Source organism: Ascaphus truei, chromosome 4 (genome assembly GCF_040206685.1).
Source record: "Ascaphus truei isolate aAscTru1 chromosome 4, aAscTru1.hap1, whole genome shotgun sequence".
Classification (NCBI taxonomy): Eukaryota; Metazoa; Chordata; class Amphibia; order Anura; family Ascaphidae; genus Ascaphus; species Ascaphus truei.
The window spans coordinates 78,128,537-78,147,128 of record NC_134486.1 but is presented as its reverse complement, the minus strand read 5'-3'; the positions used below and the strand labels follow the sequence as shown (position 1 = coordinate 78,147,128).

The window sequence follows — 18,592 nt, the reverse complement described above, 5'->3', positions numbered from 1 at the left end:
CTACTATGTAACTAGGTAACCTCCTTTGTGTGTTTGTTTGAATTTGTAATTTGATTGAAAGTGTACAGTAGAGGCAACTCTTATTCGAACAAAAACCAGTGGCAATTCCCCCAAAAACCCAGGAAACACCCAGGTACATTCTGAATACATGCCTTAAACTTTCCTTAAACTAGCCCCAGCATTTCTGCATTGATTAATGGCCTATCAGATTAACAGCGGGGGTCCCTGGCAGTCCCATTCAAACTGAATTGGAATGCCAGGGATCCCTGCTGTGTTAATCCTATGGGTCGTTAGTCAATGCAGAAATGCCTTAAACGTGCCTCAAACTAGCCCAGAACATGCCCAGAACATACCCAGCACATACCCAGCACATACCCAGAATGTATGGATAATCTCTTAGAAAAAGAGTAAATGCGCCGCACAGCACCAAAAAAGAAAGTGAAGGCTGATATGGGAAAAGTAAAAAGCTTTATTTGCACAAGGTGCAAGCGAAACCTCTTGACGCGTTTCGGCCTGGGAGGCCTTTGTCAAAAGAGTGATTCGCTTGCATCATCAGACATCCATTTATACATCAGCAAACTAAGGACAGCTGTACATGTTGTTCAATGCAATGAATATCAGGTGTCCAACATAATGAACATTAACAACCTCAGTATCAGACCTAGTGCCTGCATGATGAACATAGATGTCAGAAAAACATGTTAAAACAAAAGATATATATGTAAAAAAGACCAATCATTATGACTAGGAACATAAACATAAGTCTAAATGTCTCTGTTAAATACATAAATGACAGGTCAATAAGATATGAATTCTATGCACCTTGAGCTGAAATAAAGCACAAGTAATATAGATCTAAATTTAAGTTTAATAACAAACCCAGAAATATAGGATAGGAGAATCAACGAAGACTCAAAGGTTATAATCGACATTTTGAACATTAATATATATTAGCAACACTTTCATGGTATCATAGTAATCAAGGTAATGGAAGTTACTTTTTAAATCAAAAATAAATTGAAATATGTAAATAACTCAGAGATAGGGAAAGAGAGGAGGGGAAAAGAAGAGGGAGGGGGGGAGGGGGGAGGGGGGGGTGGGGGGTGGTAGGGGGGAGGGGGGGTGGGGGGTGGTAGGGGGGAGGGGGGGGGGGTGTAGGGGGTAGGTAGGGTGAGGGGTGGGGGGTGAGGGGGGGGGGGAGGGGGGGGGGGGGGAGGGAGGGAAGGGAAGGGGGGGGGGGAGGGAAAAGGGGGAGGGGTATAAGAAAAATCTAGTGAAACTAAGTAAATTATTTGTTAATAAATATATACGTTTCAAAAATCAATCATAAAAATATTTAATCATAAAGAAAGTGTTTTAGTTCCCACTCTACATTAAGGCCACAAGGTTGCAAACTGTTGAGGGAGAAAACCCATGACATCTCTTTCTTATTTAAACGGTTAAGTCTATCTCCACCTCTTGGGTGGATGGGAATGTGTTCAACACCATAGTAAGAAAAGTTCTTTAATCCCCCAAGTGGACATAATGAAAAATGTTTGGAGACTGGATGGGAGAGATCACGTTTATGAATAAGTCTGACATGTTCAGAGATTCTGACATATAAGGATCTTATTGTTCTTCCCACATATCTTTGTTTACAGCCACAGGTAATGACGTAAACAACATGTGTGGTTTGGCAGTTAATGAATGTATTTATCCGATATTTGCCATTAGGGTATAGTATACGGATTCTTTTAGTTGGAGAGGCATACTTACAATAATTGCAAAAACCGCATTTAAAGAACCCTTTTGGTATGTTCCCAAGTTTAGAATCTTTTGATAAAAACATACTTTTAGATACTGATGTAGCCAGTGTGTTGGCTTTTTTGAAGGCAAATCTAGGACCCGAATTAGTATATTGTTCAAGGTCTGTGTCCATTTTCAGTACATTCCAATGCTTCTGAATGATCTGTTTTATCTGGAATGCTTGTTTGCTGTATTTTGTAATGAATAGAGGACTATCCATAATAACTGTTCGTTTATCTTTTTTACTCTTTTTATGGATAAGCAAGTCCTCTCGTTTCATCAAATCAGCATTTAGAAATGCCCTTTCAACAACATCTTGTTTATAACCTCTAGAGAGAAATTTTAAGCCCAAAGTCTTGGAATGTTCCAAAAATGTATCCTGGTTAGAGCATAGACGCTTATATCTCATAAATTGTCCTTTAGGTATACCTTGGATCAATGCATTGGGGTGACTACTACTGGCATGCAAGTATGAATTTCTAGCATGGGGTTTCGTGAAAATATCTGTCTGTATACCTGTTGTAGGATCACCATGGATGGTCACGTCAAGATAATTTATTTTTTCAGTATGTGTCTCAAAAGTAAAGTGAAGGTGAAGATCATTACAATTGATGTCGTGAATGAAAGAGTGAATGCTATCAAGATCACCATCCCATATGAAAATTAAATCATCTATATAGCGTTTATAATAAATGATATTGGAACGAAATTTATTAGTGCTACCATAAACGTGTTGAGATTCCCATAAACCCATAAAAAGATTCGCATATGAGGGTGCAAAAGAAGTCCCCATTGCTGTGCCTTGTGTTTGTAAGAAAAACTGTGAGTCAAACAGAAAATAATTGTGAGTCAACAAGAAAAGAATAGCGTCATTAATAAAAGTGGTTTGTGCAGTGGAAAGTGGTGAAAGTTGAAGATAGTGATATATGGCACGAAGTCCATGTTGGTGTTCGATAATGGTATACAGTGACGTGACGTCCATGGTGACCCAACGATACCCTGTTTTCCAAACAACATCCCCCAATGAAAGTAGCAATGATGAAGTATCTTCAATAAATGAAGGTAAATTTTTAACAATTGGTTGAAGGAATTTGTCCACGTAGCGTGATACACCATCTTTTCCCCTCCTCTCTTTCCCTATCTCTGAGTTATTTACATATTTCAATTTATTTTTGATTTAAAAAGTAACTTCCATTACCTTGATTACTATGATACCATGAAAGTGTTGCTAATATATATTAATGTTCAAAATGTCGATTATAACCTTTGAGTCTTCGTTGATTCTCCTATCCTATATTTCTGGGTTTGTTATTAAACTTAAATTTAGATCTATATTACTTGTGCTTTATTTCAGCTCAAGGTGCATAGAATTCATATCTTATTGACCTGTCATTTATGTATTTAACAGAGACATTTAGACTTATGTTTATGTTCCTAGTCATAATGATTGGTCTTTTTTACATATATATCTTTTGTTTTAACATGTTTTTCTGACATCTATGTTCATCATGCAGGCACTAGGTCTGATACTGAGGTTGTTAATGTTCATTATGTTGGACACCTGATATTCATTGCATTGAACAACATGTACAGCTGTCCTTAGTTTGCTGATGTATAAATGGATGTCTGATGATGCAAGCGAATCACTCTTTTGACAAAGGCCTCCCAGGCCGAAACGCGTCAAGAGGTTTCGCTTGCACCTTGTGCAAATAAAGCTTTTTACTTTTCCCATATCAGCCTTCACTTTCTTTTTTGGTGCTGTGCGGCGCATTTACTCTTTTTCTAAGAGATTATCCATGCTGATTCACTGCGCGCCTGCACGCCGAGTCACTGCTGGGTGTTCCTGGCTGTCGGGTCTGCCGTGACGTCACTCAGAAGCACCATCTATGCCGCCGGTCAGGTGACCACCCTCCGCATCGGCGGGCAGCGGGTTGGCGGTGAAGCAACGAGAACCTGCGACGGAGAGACCCCAGCCTATCCAGGAGGAGCGGGAGCATACAGCACAGCAATTTGAAAGACCGGACATCAAGTATTATACGTGAGTTTCCCGTGTTCCAGCCTTATAGTGCTCTTGGTGAGCCGGTTGGAGGGAAGGATACATTTTCTACACTGCTATACGATTCAATACAGCCGGGGTCTATGTGATTTATTGTACTATTGCTCACCAGCAGGACTATGCTTCATTCTGAGCGCCTGGAGGGTTAATCCATTGATTTACCCATTTGTATACTATACATTAATTACAGGCAGCTCGAAGATATTGGAGACAGAGGACAAACTGACTGCGCACTATATATATCAATCTGAATAGATTAAGATATTTATCCATGTTCCAATTGTGAAGGCTGATAGTGGGTCTTAATATCTATTATATACTCACCCAGTTTTTTATTATATATTTTTTCTAACAAATAAAGTAATTTTTTGTTTTATAAATGGATGGAGAACAAGAGGCAGAAATGGATATACATACTACATATGTCCAAAAATGTGGCAACAACACTGAAAGGGCAAGAAGGGCCACAACTATTTTTGATGAGATTAAAGAAAACATCACATGTGAGAATTCAACAGATCTTATTGATCACTTTGTTAAATTGGAGAGACTATTGACACAGGATATCCGTATATTTTGGGATATAATAACTCTAGAAAATTACATTAAAGTTAAACGCATACCGAGGGGTCTGCGTATTAAGAAGATGCCATCTTTTGGATTTCCCAGCAAGGACTTTCAATCACAATGGAGAATTATCCTAGATGAATGTTCCAGAAAGCTGATGGAACTTATTGTAGCAACTAAAGTGTCTGAAAAGAAAATGTTATCATGTGACATAGGTGTATTGAAAAAAGAATTGTATAGATTTAAAGATATGGATAAATTCTCAAATAATGATAAAATATTGTTACAGAATATTGAAAAGATGGAGCAGGATGTTATCATTAAAAAGCAGGAGAAATTTTCAAGAGATAGATCTGACTACGAGAAGGGTCAGGTCTATTTCTGGGAAAGACCCGTTTCTACTAGAGATTTCTCCAGGGGTAGATATCCTTCACATTCAACCCCCCGTAAATGGTCTTCAGAAGAAGAGATAAACAATCAGAAGTCCAATACTAGATCCATTTTGAAATCACCTAATGTAGAACGCAGACAGAGTTTTGAAACAGATTCTTCCGACAACGCAGACAGACCCTCAGTATCATTTTTTACACAGGATAGACATACCAACAAAGATCAAGAAGGAGGTTATTTCGATAGAACATACTTACCTAATTCTAGAGAGGAACACACTAGAACAAATTATACCAATATGGAGAATAGTCAGTCAAAAAACCAAAAAAGTGCAGGAGGGGTAAAAAGAGTAGAAAGAACGCACGGAGCAGACAGCAAGAGAAAGAAGTACTCCTAAATTCTACATCAAATAATGTTATAAACATTTCTGATACCGTCCTAACATCCTCACAGGTGTTATTGCTAAATAAAGGCCTAAATTATGCACCACAGGAGAACTTTGACTTATTTACAACCATTATAGATCTCCAAAAATATACTAGGAAATGGGCCCTAAAAAAACTATTTGCAAAAAAAGCTGTTAATCCTACAAACACAAATGGCAATCCCTGTGAGAGTGGTGGCAACGGTACCGTTTCTGTTTTAAGTGGAGGTACTTCTTCATTTGCAGATACTGCTTTTACCTTTGACTTACAATCCCTGTATGAAGAGGGCTGTACTGATGCAATTATTGAGCCCCCTTTTTTCGGCCACATTGACTCCAACCTTAAAAAACGGTCTTCCTTTATGCCTTACAACACTAAAGGGCCATGTCTGACAACATTTGAACGACTTGTTGATAGAGATTTAAAGACGCTAGCTAAAGGATATTCATTTTCAAAATCATATTTTACACCTGATAATTTGACTGTACAAGAAAGACTAGATTTGGAAGATCTAAAGAAAAATAAAGACATTGTAATAAAAAATGCCGACAAAGGGGGCGCAATAATTGTTCAATCCTCAAGGAAATACAGAGAGGAAGCACTTAGATTACTAAGTAATACTGACTTTTATGTTAAACTCAAAACAGACCCTACCAAGAGGTTTCTTGGTGAGCTTGAGAAATTGCTTGAACTGGGTGACGTACTATATGTTATAACGAACAAGGAAAGACAATTTCTGGCATGTGAGTCTCCCATTGTACCTGTGTTTCACCATCTCCCAAAGATCCACAAATCACTGGAGGACCCTCCGGGGCGTCCCATAGTGGCCAGTATTGGATCTTTGGGAGATGGTGTATCACGCTACGTGGACAAATTCCTTCAACCAATTGTTAAAAATTTACCTTCATTTATTGAAGATACTTCATCATTGCTACTTTCATTGGGGGATGTTGTTTGGAAAACAGGGTATCGTTGGGTCACCATGGACGTCACGTCACTGTATACCATTATCGAACACCAACATGGACTTCGTGCCATATATCACTATCTTCAACTTTCACCACTTTCCACTGCACAAACCACTTTTATTAATGACGCTATTCTTTTCTTGTTGACTCACAATTATTTTCTGTTTGACTCACAGTTTTTCTTACAAACACAAGGCACAGCAATGGGGACTTCTTTTGCACCCTCATATGCGAATCTTTTTATGGGTTTATGGGAATCTCAACACGTTTATGGTAGCACTAATAAATTTCGTTCCAATATCATTTATTATAAACGCTATATAGATGATTTAATTTTCATATGGGATGGTGATCTTGATAGCATTCACTCTTTCATTCACGACATCAATTGTAATGATCTTCACCTTCACTTTACTTTTGAGACACATACTGAAAAAATAAATTATCTTGACGTGACCATCCATGGTGATCCTACAACAGGTATACAGACAGATATTTTCACGAAACCCCATGCTAGAAATTCATACTTGCATGCCAGTAGTAGTCACCCCAATGCATTGATCCAAGGTATACCTAAAGGACAATTTATGAGATATAAGCGTCTATGCTCTAACCAGGATACATTTTTGGAACATTCCAAGACTTTGGGCTTAAAATTTCTCTCTAGAGGTTATAAACAAGATGTTGTTGAAAGGGCATTTCTAAATGCTGATTTGATGAAACGAGAGGACTTGCTTATCCATAAAAAGAGTAAAAAAGATAAACGAACAGTTATTATGGATAGTCCTCTATTCATTACAAAATACAGCAAACAAGCATTCCAGATAAAACAGATCATTCAGAAGCATTGGAATGTACTGAAAATGGACACAGACCTTGAACAATATACTAATTCGGGTCCTAGATTTGCCTTCAAAAAAGCCAACACACTGGCTACATCAGTATCTAAAAGTATGTTTTTATCAAAAGATTCTAAACTTGGGAACATACCAAAAGGGTTCTTTAAATGCGGTTTTTGCAATTATTGTAAGTATGCCTCTCCAACTAAAAGAATCCGTATACTATACCCTAATGGCAAATATCGGATAAATACATTCATTAACTGCCAAACCACACATGTTGTTTACGTCATTACCTGTGGCTGTAAACAAAGATATGTGGGAAGAACAATAAGATCCTTATATGTCAGAATCTCTGAACATGTCAGACTTATTCATAAACGTGATCTCTCCCATCCAGTCTCCAAACATTTTTCATTATGTCCACTTGGGGGATTAAAGAACTTTTCTTACTATGGTGTTGAACACATTCCCATCCACCCAAGAGGTGGAGATAGACTTAACCGTTTAAATAAGAAAGAGATGTCATGGGTTTTCTCCCTCAACAGTTTGCAACCTTGTGGCCTTAATGTAGAGTGGGAACTAAAACACTTTCTTTATGATTAAATATTTTTATGATTGATTTTTGAAACGTATATATTTATTAACAAATAATTTACTTAGTTTCACTAGATTTTTCTTATACCCCTCCCCCTTTTCCCTCCCCCCCCCCCCTTCCCTTCCCTCCCTCCCCCCCCCCCCTCCCCCCCTCACCCCCCACCCCTCACCCTACCTACCCCCTACACCCCCCCCCCTCCCCCCTACCACCCCCCACCCCCCCTCCCCCCTCCCCCCTCCCTCTTCTTTTCCCCTCCTCTCTTTCCCTATCTCTGAGTTATTTACATATTTCAATTTATTTTTGATTTAAAAAGTAACTTCCATTACCTTGATTACTATGATACCATGAAAGTGTTGCTAATATATATTAATGTTCAAAATGTCGATTATAACCTTTGAGTCTTCGTTGATTCTCCTATCCTATATTTCTGGGTTTGTTATTAAACTTAAATTTAGATCTATATTACTTGTGCTTTATTTCAGCTCAAGGTGCATAGAATTCATATCTTATTGACCTGTCATTTATGTATTTAACAGAGACATTTAGACTTATGTTTATGTTCCTAGTCATAATGATTGGTCTTTTTTACATATATATCTTTTGTTTTAACATGTTTTTCTGACATCTATGTTCATCATGCAGGCACTAGGTCTGATACTGAGGTTGTTAATGTTCATTATGTTGGACACCTGATATTCATTGCATTGAACAACATGTACAGCTGTCCTTAGTTTGCTGATGTATAAATGGATGTCTGATGATGCAAGCGAATCACTCTTTTGACAAAGGCCTCCCAGGCCGAAACGCGTCAAGAGGTTTCGCTTGCACCTTGTGCAAATAAAGCTTTTTACTTTTCCCATATCAGCCTTCACTTTCTTTTTTGGTGCTGTGCGGCGCATTTACTCTTTTTCTAAGAGATTATCCATGCTGATTCACTGCGCGCCTGCACGCCGAGTCACTGCTGGGTGTTCCTGGCTGTCGGGTCTGCCGTGACGTCACTCAGAAGCACCATCTATGCCGCCGGTCAGGTGACCACCCTCCGCATCGGCGGGCAGCGGGTTGGCGGTGAAGCAACGAGAACCTGCGACGGAGAGACCCCAGCCTATCCAGGAGGAGCGGGAGCATACAGCACAGCAATTTGAAAGACCGGACATCAAGTATTATACGTGAGTTTCCCGTGTTCCAGCCTTATAGTGCTCTTGGTGAGCCGGTTGGAGGGAAGGATACATATTCTACACTGCTATACGATTCAATACAGCCGGGGTCTATGTGATTTATTGTACTATTGCTCACCAGCAGGACTATGCTTCATTCTGAGCGCCTGGAGGGTTAATCCATTGATTTACCCATTTGTATACCATACCCAGAATGTAACCCGGCTAGTTTACGGCAAATGTTAGAATAAACGTTGCCTCTACTGTAGTTATTAGGAGCTGAGGAATACAGACTTTAATACCACTTGCCAGTTGTAAATGCAAGAAAGAATTTTATAAAAAAAAAAAAAAACATTTAATTTTTTTTAAACTGCTTCAATAAAGATTAGTTAGGGATTATTCAATAGGTGGTTTACTTGTGCTCAATATGAACATAACTGAATTAATGCGTGAAAAAACAATTATTAGGCACATACATTTTGACAATAACCTGTAAAGAAATTAAAATTTATACATGAATAGATATCCTGTAGAATAAAAAAAAATTATTAAGAGGCTACACAGCCTGAAAAGTGATCATGAACAGATAACGTGAACGAATGTTTGTCTTTTTTTGTGTGACCCATTTATCATAATCCCCATCTTATATATGATTTTTGGGGAAAATAAAAAGTAATTTCAGCAGAGGATATGAGTCTACTATTACTGACATTTGTAATTTGTGCTTGTATTTTAAGGCAGGATATTGAAAAATTATATTTTGAAGAAAGTATTGCTAAGTTAATTATATATAACAGATACTCAACAGTTCACAACAAAAGGATAATACTCAAAAGATAAGAGACAAACATATGGAACTTTTGCCTAAATCCACCATCTATTTCTTGCTCTAGCCTAATATACTTTAACTTCCCTAAAGAGAGACCTAGAAGTGTATACATGAAAATATCTTATTATCATAGAATATAAAAATTGGAGTCATTTGTACACCACAGAAAAACTGGAAAAAGATTTGATGAAAGTTCTCCAACGCATGCAATTAAACTACTACATTAATCAGGATAAAGGGACTCTTTTTCAGTGTCTTCATCTTCCTTGACATTGCATCTCCGTCAGTCTATCACTCACAGTAGAAATCAATAGCCTATAAGAGAGATGCAACAGAAGTTAATTGACATTGCACATAAAAAGCACCATACTGGTTGAGTTTCATGTTAGACGATCAATTCTTTGATGATAAAAAACAAAAAAAAAAAACAAAGTGTCAGTAACTTGCAAAAGATTGTAGCACAAGATAATTAATTACTTTAACACTGAACTTAATACAAAATGGGAGTTTTGTGTTAATCTCATGAAACTTGGATTTTGTTTCTGAATTGACATGGAGCTTGGGTAAAATTAAAAGATACTCTGCTTTACTTAGTAGTCTGATAAATCAAATACTAGAGCATTGGTAGACATGTAAAACCTCAAGTTCCACATGTGCACAGGTAAAAGGGACGTTACAGCCATGGTTAGGAGCTTCTCCCCGCGCCCTCCAGTCAGTAATCCTGGCACACTGATAAATACTGTCCCACTCCATTCTTTACACTGGGGATTAGTGACTAGTACTGTTATTAATTAGCTATGGGAGGGGGAAGAAGCTATGATCCACACCAGTAATATTTCCACTCCCTCTGTACTTGAGAGGGAGCGTGAGTTGTTGGGGGTGGTGGTTGGGGGCCACAGATGAAGCCCCTGAGGGCTGTATACAGTCCCTGTACTGCCTGTTTCCCACCAATGCATTAGAGGCTTACATCACACTTTAAAATGTAACTGGGGAAAGATGACACAAGTACACATTGCTTAGTCTCTCTCAGGCCTTTTCAGGCTGCTGGGTAAGTGCAGGTTGGGCATGGATGCTTGAATATAAAAAAGGATGGTCACCAGGAACATTTATAAACAAAAAATATGGTTTATTTGACAGCCATAAATAATGCTTCATAGAAATTGAAATACTGCTTACTTGACAGAAACTCATTGCAAACAATATCACTCTGGACTTCATCCACTCTCACTCCTACGCTGTGGAGGTACAGTACTTAAACTTGTTACCGATAGTAAAAGATAAATTGGCAGTCTCTTGCATGGGTTAATGCTCCACCACTGATTAAGTGGGCCATGAAGGCATACACGTTGGGCTCCTGAGTTAGCAACCCAGTATTATTTATTACACACTTTCTCTGTATCTATACGGTCAGGAATGCAAAGAGACCATTCCGGTTGGGCCGGTTCAAACATACTCTAGAGTTACTACGCCGAGAACTCCTTACCAAGAGTATGCTGCATCCATTTCAATAGTGTGAACAATTGGGGGCCTTTACTATTGGTGCTTACTTAGGTTAGGGCACGTTTCTTCACTAAAAACGACAAACGGTGACAGGACACATCTTAATACACCTGACTACACTATTTACAGGACTCACAGTGAGGACTCCAGTCAGAACTCTGAAAAACCTGCTTCTAGAAAATAGGGTGGAGCTATATGTACCCTCTATACACCATACAGTGACACCATGGGTCACAAGACATACAGGGGAGGGACAATACCAGAGTGAGCCCACCCAGTTAATGCCTTGTAAAACTATTAGTTCCTTAAGAGGGGGCTACATTTAAGTCCTACTTATAACAGAATTACAGGGCTGGAGACAACAGAATTGTGTGGAGGCCATCATCTGGATGAGCATTAAAGCAGCAGTCTGTGCTGCTTTTTTACATCTTATATATCTCCAGCTTCTGAGATATTTGGAGTCTTAATAACCAGACAAGGATGGCCTCCAGTGCCAGCCTCATGCCTGCATCCAATAGAAAGCTTAAAACCAGAGACAGAACATAAAACACAGACAAAGCTCAGTTTTTAGCACATCCAGTGAGACTCATACACGGTACAGTGCCTAAATATATATGTATATATGTATAAATATCTAATAAGTAATTGTTGTGTAAGTAAAAAGTATGTTGTGGTCATTTTGGGGGTTCAATAGGAGCTTGTTAGGTGTCCAGTATGTTTTCCAATAGAAAGCTGCAATGTCATGGGGAAATTATATTGCTGCTTTCTCTTGGCGCCCTGTTCCTTATTTGTGTGTCAAGCCGGCACAAGAAAATATAAATGTCTCTGGAACAGGAGGTTGCTGGAGGTCGGAGGATCACAGATTAGCTCTGGCTATAGCAATATGTACCATGCACAATCAATAACCTTAGCAACTAATGTGATTATATGTATGATTATACTGGGGGTTAATAATTTTTTTAATTGATAACAATGTAAGTTATTTTTCAACAACATACAGGCTGGTGGTGGGGCTATTTAGATATTCTATATGGTGAAATCCATACATATAGCCGAATCTGCCAGTTCACCCACTCTGGAGAAAGTGGAAACAAAAATGTTGATCCAAAAGGCTGTGATTGCCATATCACATCTCTTAAGAGTTTATTAAATACCATGTTATTGTGTCATTTAGTGAAAATGACCAATTTACATACTAATTTGGAGTGGCTGAAGACATATTTGCAGAATTTTTCTGTTGCTTTGGATATTTCAACCTTTTTTAAAAAACAGTAAAAAGGTCTTAGGCCTTTCCTTCGCCATTATTTATTTTATCGAAATAAAAGGGCACGTGCATCATGTATCGTTACAGATTATCACACCCATTCCAGTGCTAACTCCCATTTACTTGAATAATAGTTAACACCGAAAAAGTCAATAACCCGTACTGGCACTTGATGAATATGCCCAATAATATGTTATGTTTCTAACTGCTGAACGCCAATTCTTTGATGTCATATAAACATATGACACCTAATTATGTTGCAATTTAGGTGGAGATTAGTTGAAAACTTGAGACGCCAACACAGACTGAATCTTAATGCAGTATAATATTCTGTTCTTTCATTAATACATTTAGCCAGTGAAACCAGGCCTGGCTACATACATATGAAGACATTTCCAGAACTACTTTATTTAGCGGTTGTGCTAGAGGTAAATATTTTTTGTAATCCAAAAACACCCACGGTAGCTAAATTTTGTACAAAAGAGGGTTTGTATTGAGCACGTTGAAGCGGGGATTGCATTGAGATACTGCAAGTCAAAACATCTGCGTGTACACATAAATCTCCTCCAGCCCTTCTGTTTGTGTTAGCAGTTCTTCAGTAAAGTTAAAATTCCTTGGGGATGTGTGGAGGAAAACATGAAACGCGACTATAAGTACATTCAATGATCCATCTGTGTACAACTACGTTTGAAAGCATGTGATTCTGCCAAATGCCTCTTGATTTCTATTGTACATTAAAACACATTCTAATAAAAAAAACTGTTCGTTTTGCTTATATCCAATCTGGATAGTTCATTTGCTTCCACAGATGAGAATGTAGAAATGAATAACAAAACAGATTGACATTATTTTTTTATCCTGGCCTTTTTAAAGTTATTTAGGATCACAATTATATTTGTCATTGATTTGGATACTTCTGGACTTGTGCACATCAGGAAAAACACAGTAATGTATTTCTGAATCTAAAATGAGTTTCATTAGGGCCAGAAAGGATCGCTAACACTCAAATTAAGTAGGATTGCAAGCGACGTAAAATCAAGTTAATCAACAGACAGACAGCCATTTAGTATAAAATAGAAATAAAACAACATCTGTACCAGCAGCCAACAGAAAATATATTTTTTCAATTTTAATTATTGGCTGCCCTTTTTATGGCACAATGACGCCTATCATTGAAATGAGTGCTTTTGCAGAGCAGAAATACATTAGAAATTGTTTGTACCACATACATTACAACAACATGCTTTAAGATATGTACAGTGTGTGTACTACATGTTATACAGATAATACATGTAGTTTCTTACAGTTGTGGGTAGTTCTTTTGTTGCCTCCTCGTAGACGTGCAGCTCCGTTACTAGATTGCTGGGAAAGTAACCAAGAACCCCCATCTGATCCCTGTATTGGTCACTGTAAACCTGTCAAGGAGATTCAGAGTGAAACACTGACAGTCTAGTTCCAGTTCAAACAAGTGCATACTGTACCTGCATGGAACAAAACAGCTGTCAGTTCTGCTCAGGCATCAATTTTTTTTTCAGTGTTCTTCCAGGTGAATAATCAAAAAAAAATCTTGCAAATTGGTTTGCTAACCTTCAGAAAGAACCACATGGGGTACCAGTAAATGGTAAATCAGACATAAATACTTTCAAAGTCAAGATCATTGGTTGAGAACTGCACACTGTAAACCTTTTATTTATTTTTTAAGATACGACGACTTAAACACATACTGTAACACAGGGGTGCTCAACTCCTGCCCTCATGTCCCCCCAACTGATCAGGTTTTAAGGATATCCCTGCTTCAGCAAAGGTGGCTCAATCAGTGGCTCAATCGAATACTGCACCACCTGTGCTGATGCAGGGATATCCATAAAACCTCACTTGTTGGGGGGTTTTGAGGACTGGAGTTGAGCTCCCCGGCTGTAACAAATGCTATTTTTTTTTTTTAAACTATCGGTACTGAATCAGATTTCATGGGAACCAAAGATGTTTGTTAGGAGAACAAAGACTGCGCAACAACTCCAGCTATTGAAAGATAGACACATAGATAGACACATAGACAATGAAAAAAGGATATTCACATATAGATATGCGAATTAAAAATGAGTGGCAATCAGAACCCCCTCCCACCATTACACTGTGATCAATGCTAAGTCTTATTGTGGTCCATGAGATACTGAAATGTTGCATTCACTGGGCTGCAGTCTGCAGGAGTGTCACATCTCGTCTTGCTGACTGCCAGTAGAAAGGAAATAGGTAAGTTTTAGATTGCAATACTTTTTAGTGGACCAGCATTAGACTTCATAAATTGAAACATTCAAAAGTTCTGTACACTAATTGAAGCTATGAAGAACTCTAATGTTGATCCCTTAGTATAAAAGTATAAAAACCTCAACAAATCTATATTTTTCTAGGACCATCATGGTTACCAGAACTTAGAACAAAATAATAAATAACTAAAAAAACTGCCCATTATTAGAGTTAGTCAGGTCAAAGGCGCTTATTCAGAATCATGTGAAGCTTCTTCTCAGTGATGAGAATATTGTCATCCCATTCATTTGAGCTGATCTCTACCCCAGCACTGGGAAGCACATTACAGCATGCTGAATACGGGTCACAGAGGCACATTTCTATATGCTGTTAGCCTTAGAATTTGTGTTTTTGTCTATGCACCTATGTTTGAAACAGACTTGTACATGACAAAAATATATTTTTCTTAAGATGTTAATTATTTACATTTTGATTCCATTATTCATTATTTATACTGTGATCCACATACACAGCATTGAAAGAGAAACACATAAAATACCTAAATAATAAATATTGAATCCCTACAGTGCTGTTATAATGTACATTGTATGGCATGAGTCCTGGCACCCCTGAGCCCTTATGAAGTACCAGGTACGTCATAGGCACTTGCTATTTTTTAGGATGTGAGATTGCTAACAAGTCCAATGGAGCTGTAAGCCTATACAAAACAGAGGTGGAGCCCCAGTCACTTCCATTCCCGCATCTGGGACCCTCGATGTATCATGTGATCACTCCTGGAGCGATAACACAACCCGGAAGTGGCGGAGGTTAGGTCGCCCACTGGTGGTGTCGGAACCCCAGCACTCTAAAGGTTAATCAACTTCACATCCTCTGTATCAAAAAAACAGTTTATACAGTACCTCCCACGGTTAATAATGTCCGTGCACCTGTTTTAATGTGCATTCAAATACAAAAAAAGTGCATAATGTAGCAATATATACTAACTGCACACCTTTAGATATTCCTGGTCATACAGTATTCTATCAAATGTAACCCGCAATGCAGCTCGTAATGAGTTTATATTCAGCATTTTTTAAATGTTCAGTATATATTCTGACGTGGAAAACATACTGTAAATGAATAAAAAATTATTTGTGTGCAGTTAGTAATCAAATGTAATCTTACGTTTCCAGCCCAGAATTCTCCATCTCCTTTTTCCTTTACTAGCTTTGAATATACATAAATGAGCTCTCCTTTCTTAATGTTAATAAATCTGCAGTCTGGTGCAATGTAATCATATTCAGCTTTACCGAGAGAAACAGCATCTGAAGAAGAAAGGGGTTAGATTTTAAGAACACTTCAGTACAGTCATTGTCACCTCAACACTTTCCTCACCACAAAAGCCCTTAATGTTTTGGGTCTATTTGCGGTTATCTGTCATTATGAGCAGTGGTCGACAAATCACCAAAAAATCTACTCGCCACACAAAAAAATCTACTCGCCACCTAGTACCAAACGTGTGCTGCTTGGGCCAATAGGAGCTCGCCACGATGTTAAATCTACTCGCCCGGGGCGAGCAAATGTATAGGTTTGTCGAACACTGATTATGAGCATAGCATAAGAATGGATGTATTATCTGATGCAAATTAAAATGGATAAAGACATTTATTTTCAGTGGGAATTTAACAGCATTTTAGTATGCTCTGTAATAGTATCACTTCATCTGAATTCTAACAATAATATGACGTACTGTAAACCAAAATAATCTACAGATATTAATGTAAATGTTATAATAATGCAGGCAGAGAGGATTTAGGCACAAATTCACTAAAGAGTGCTATGCTGTAGCACACCTCAACTCCCAAATTAGATTAATGACAGTTTAGCATCCTTTAGTGAATGTGGATGGTAGACTTCATTTTTACACCGGATAACTTGGTTATAGAAAAACAGGATAAAGCAACTCAAAGAAACTTATTATTAAACTGAAATATTATTATTATTATCATTTATTAATAACGTGCCAACATATTCTGTAGCACAGAAAAATAAGGTCATAGGCTGGAAACAACACAATATCAAACATTAACATTCATTGTTACAGTAGATAAGGAGGGCCCTGCCCCAAGGAGCTTACAATCTATAAGGAAGAGTAAGTGGAAACACTGGGTACAGGGGGATGGAAGGTTGCTGTGAAATACTTACAAACACATTCATCATCAGCACAAAGTTTCTTCTTAGCCAGCTTTGGCATGAAAATTCCATTTGCTTCATAGTACATAAATCCAAGGTATATAAAAATGACAACACAAACAATTTGTGCCATTTTGTTTATTTGTTCCAAACTCTCAGCTTAAGTCTCAAAACTAAACACTCCACGGCACCTTTAACTACTGACTTTTAAGCAGAAGTTTAACATCTGGACAAATACCATTGACCAATGGGAAACGACCAGTACAGCATTCCAACATTTGCTGGCATGGGCTGTTAAACACAAGAAGACTTCTGTTGAGTTGTTTACCAAGGACAGATACTTCCTAGAACTCTGAATAGAATTTCTTTAAAACATTTACACAGTGGTTGTTTAAGTATTTTACTTTTTATAGGAGTAAAACAGAGCAACAAGTTCAAAGATTTTGGTACATGTAGTTGCTAAGCAAACTCTTTACTTTAAATTAACAGTAAGTGATCATTTTTTTAAAATTGCAATTTGCAAATTGATATTAAAATGCTTAATGCCTCTGTGTTTTTCTCCAATCCATAATCTGCCACTGTTTCCACTGGGTATAAATTATTAAGCACTTAAATGAGCAATCCATCAGCCCTTTGAGAAAGTCACCCTCTGGTGACGAAACGCGTCAGGGACTTCTATTGCGCAATTGCGTCATAACGACGTTGCGCACGCGCACGAGGCAGTACGGAAGCGCGAGATTCACCTTGTAGCCATCCAAGTGGAAGAGGCGATCTATGGAGCCATAAAGACTGTATTCTTCACGGCAAAATACACCACTGGCCTCCTGTGAACACTACCATCTCCACGCAGCCCTGAGGGAGCCAAGATCTGTGGACGTTTGCAGTGTAAAGACCGGATGGTGGTGAATTATTCACGCAATGCTTTAATTGAATTTTACTCTTGTGAGAGTATTTCTTCCCCCCCCCCCCCTTTCCTTCCCCTTTTAATATTATATCTACAGTATTATGCTATGGGGCGTGCGCTCTCTCTTCTTTCTTTTTTCTATGTATGTATATATATATATATGTATATATACAGTGGTTGACAAATCACCAAAAAATCTACTCGCCACACAGAAAAAATCTACTCGCCACCTAGTACCAAACGTGCACTGCTTGGGCCAATATTTACTCGCCTGGGGGTTAAATCCACTCGCCCGGGGCGAGCAAATGTATAGGTTTGTCGAACACTGTATATATATATATATATATATATATATATATATATATATATATATATATATATATACACATATATATATATATATATATATATATATATATATATATACACAGTGGTCGACAAATCACCAAAAAATCTACTCGCCGAGCAAAAAAATCTACTCGCCACCTAGTACCAAACGTGTGCTGCTTGGGCCAATAGGAGCTCGCCACGATGTTAAATCCACTCGCCCGGGGCGAGCAAATGTATAGGTTTGTCGAACACTGTATATATATATATATGCTGCAGGTAATGAATCTATTATGGTTCTTCCCCCTCATACAGAGGTATTGGGAACAAATGCAGTGTAGTGTAGGACTTGCACTTATTATGGTTTACCTTATTCCTGTAGAGTAGCTTCGAGCTGGGAAGCCTCTGCAACAATCGCGCGGGTCAGTAAGTCCCAGCGCGCGGTGATGACGTCAGTGTCAGGCGTCTGACGTAATGGAGCGCGCGATTGTTGCAGAGGCTTCCCAGCTCGAAGCTACTCTACAGGACTCCTTAACCGACACAGAGGAG

General features: G+C 38.2%; 1 protein-coding gene across 1 annotated transcript; it reads right to left on the bottom strand.

The window, feature by feature from the left end:
- Positions 1-8,992: 8,992 nt before the first annotated feature.
- Positions 8,993-17,713, bottom strand: OTOR (otoraplin). Its single transcript, XM_075594737.1, has 4 exons — positions 16,825-17,713; positions 15,805-15,944; positions 13,680-13,790; positions 8,993-9,926 (listed from the first exon to the last, which is right to left on the bottom strand). The coding sequence occupies exons 1-4, from the start codon at positions 16,943-16,945 to the stop codon at positions 9,903-9,905; spliced, it is 396 nt and encodes a 131-aa protein (XP_075450852.1). The 5' UTR covers positions 16,946-17,713; the 3' UTR covers positions 8,993-9,902.
- Positions 17,714-18,592: the final 879 nt, after the last annotated feature.

Bases quoted from the DNA above. Each gene is read 5' to 3' on its own strand.
- OTOR (XM_075594737.1), bottom strand. From the start codon at position 16,945: ATGGCACAAATTGTTTGTGTTGTCATTTTTATATACCTTGGATTTATG. The intron at 15,945-16,824 runs GTAAGTATTTCA...TTTCTTCTTCAG, and splicing joins TGCTGATGATGAATGTGTTT to ATGCTGTTTCTCTCGGTAAA. The intron at 9,927-13,679 runs GTAAGAAACTAC...TCTCTCTTATAG, and splicing joins CAAAAGAACTACCCACAACT to GCTATTGATTTCTACTGTGA.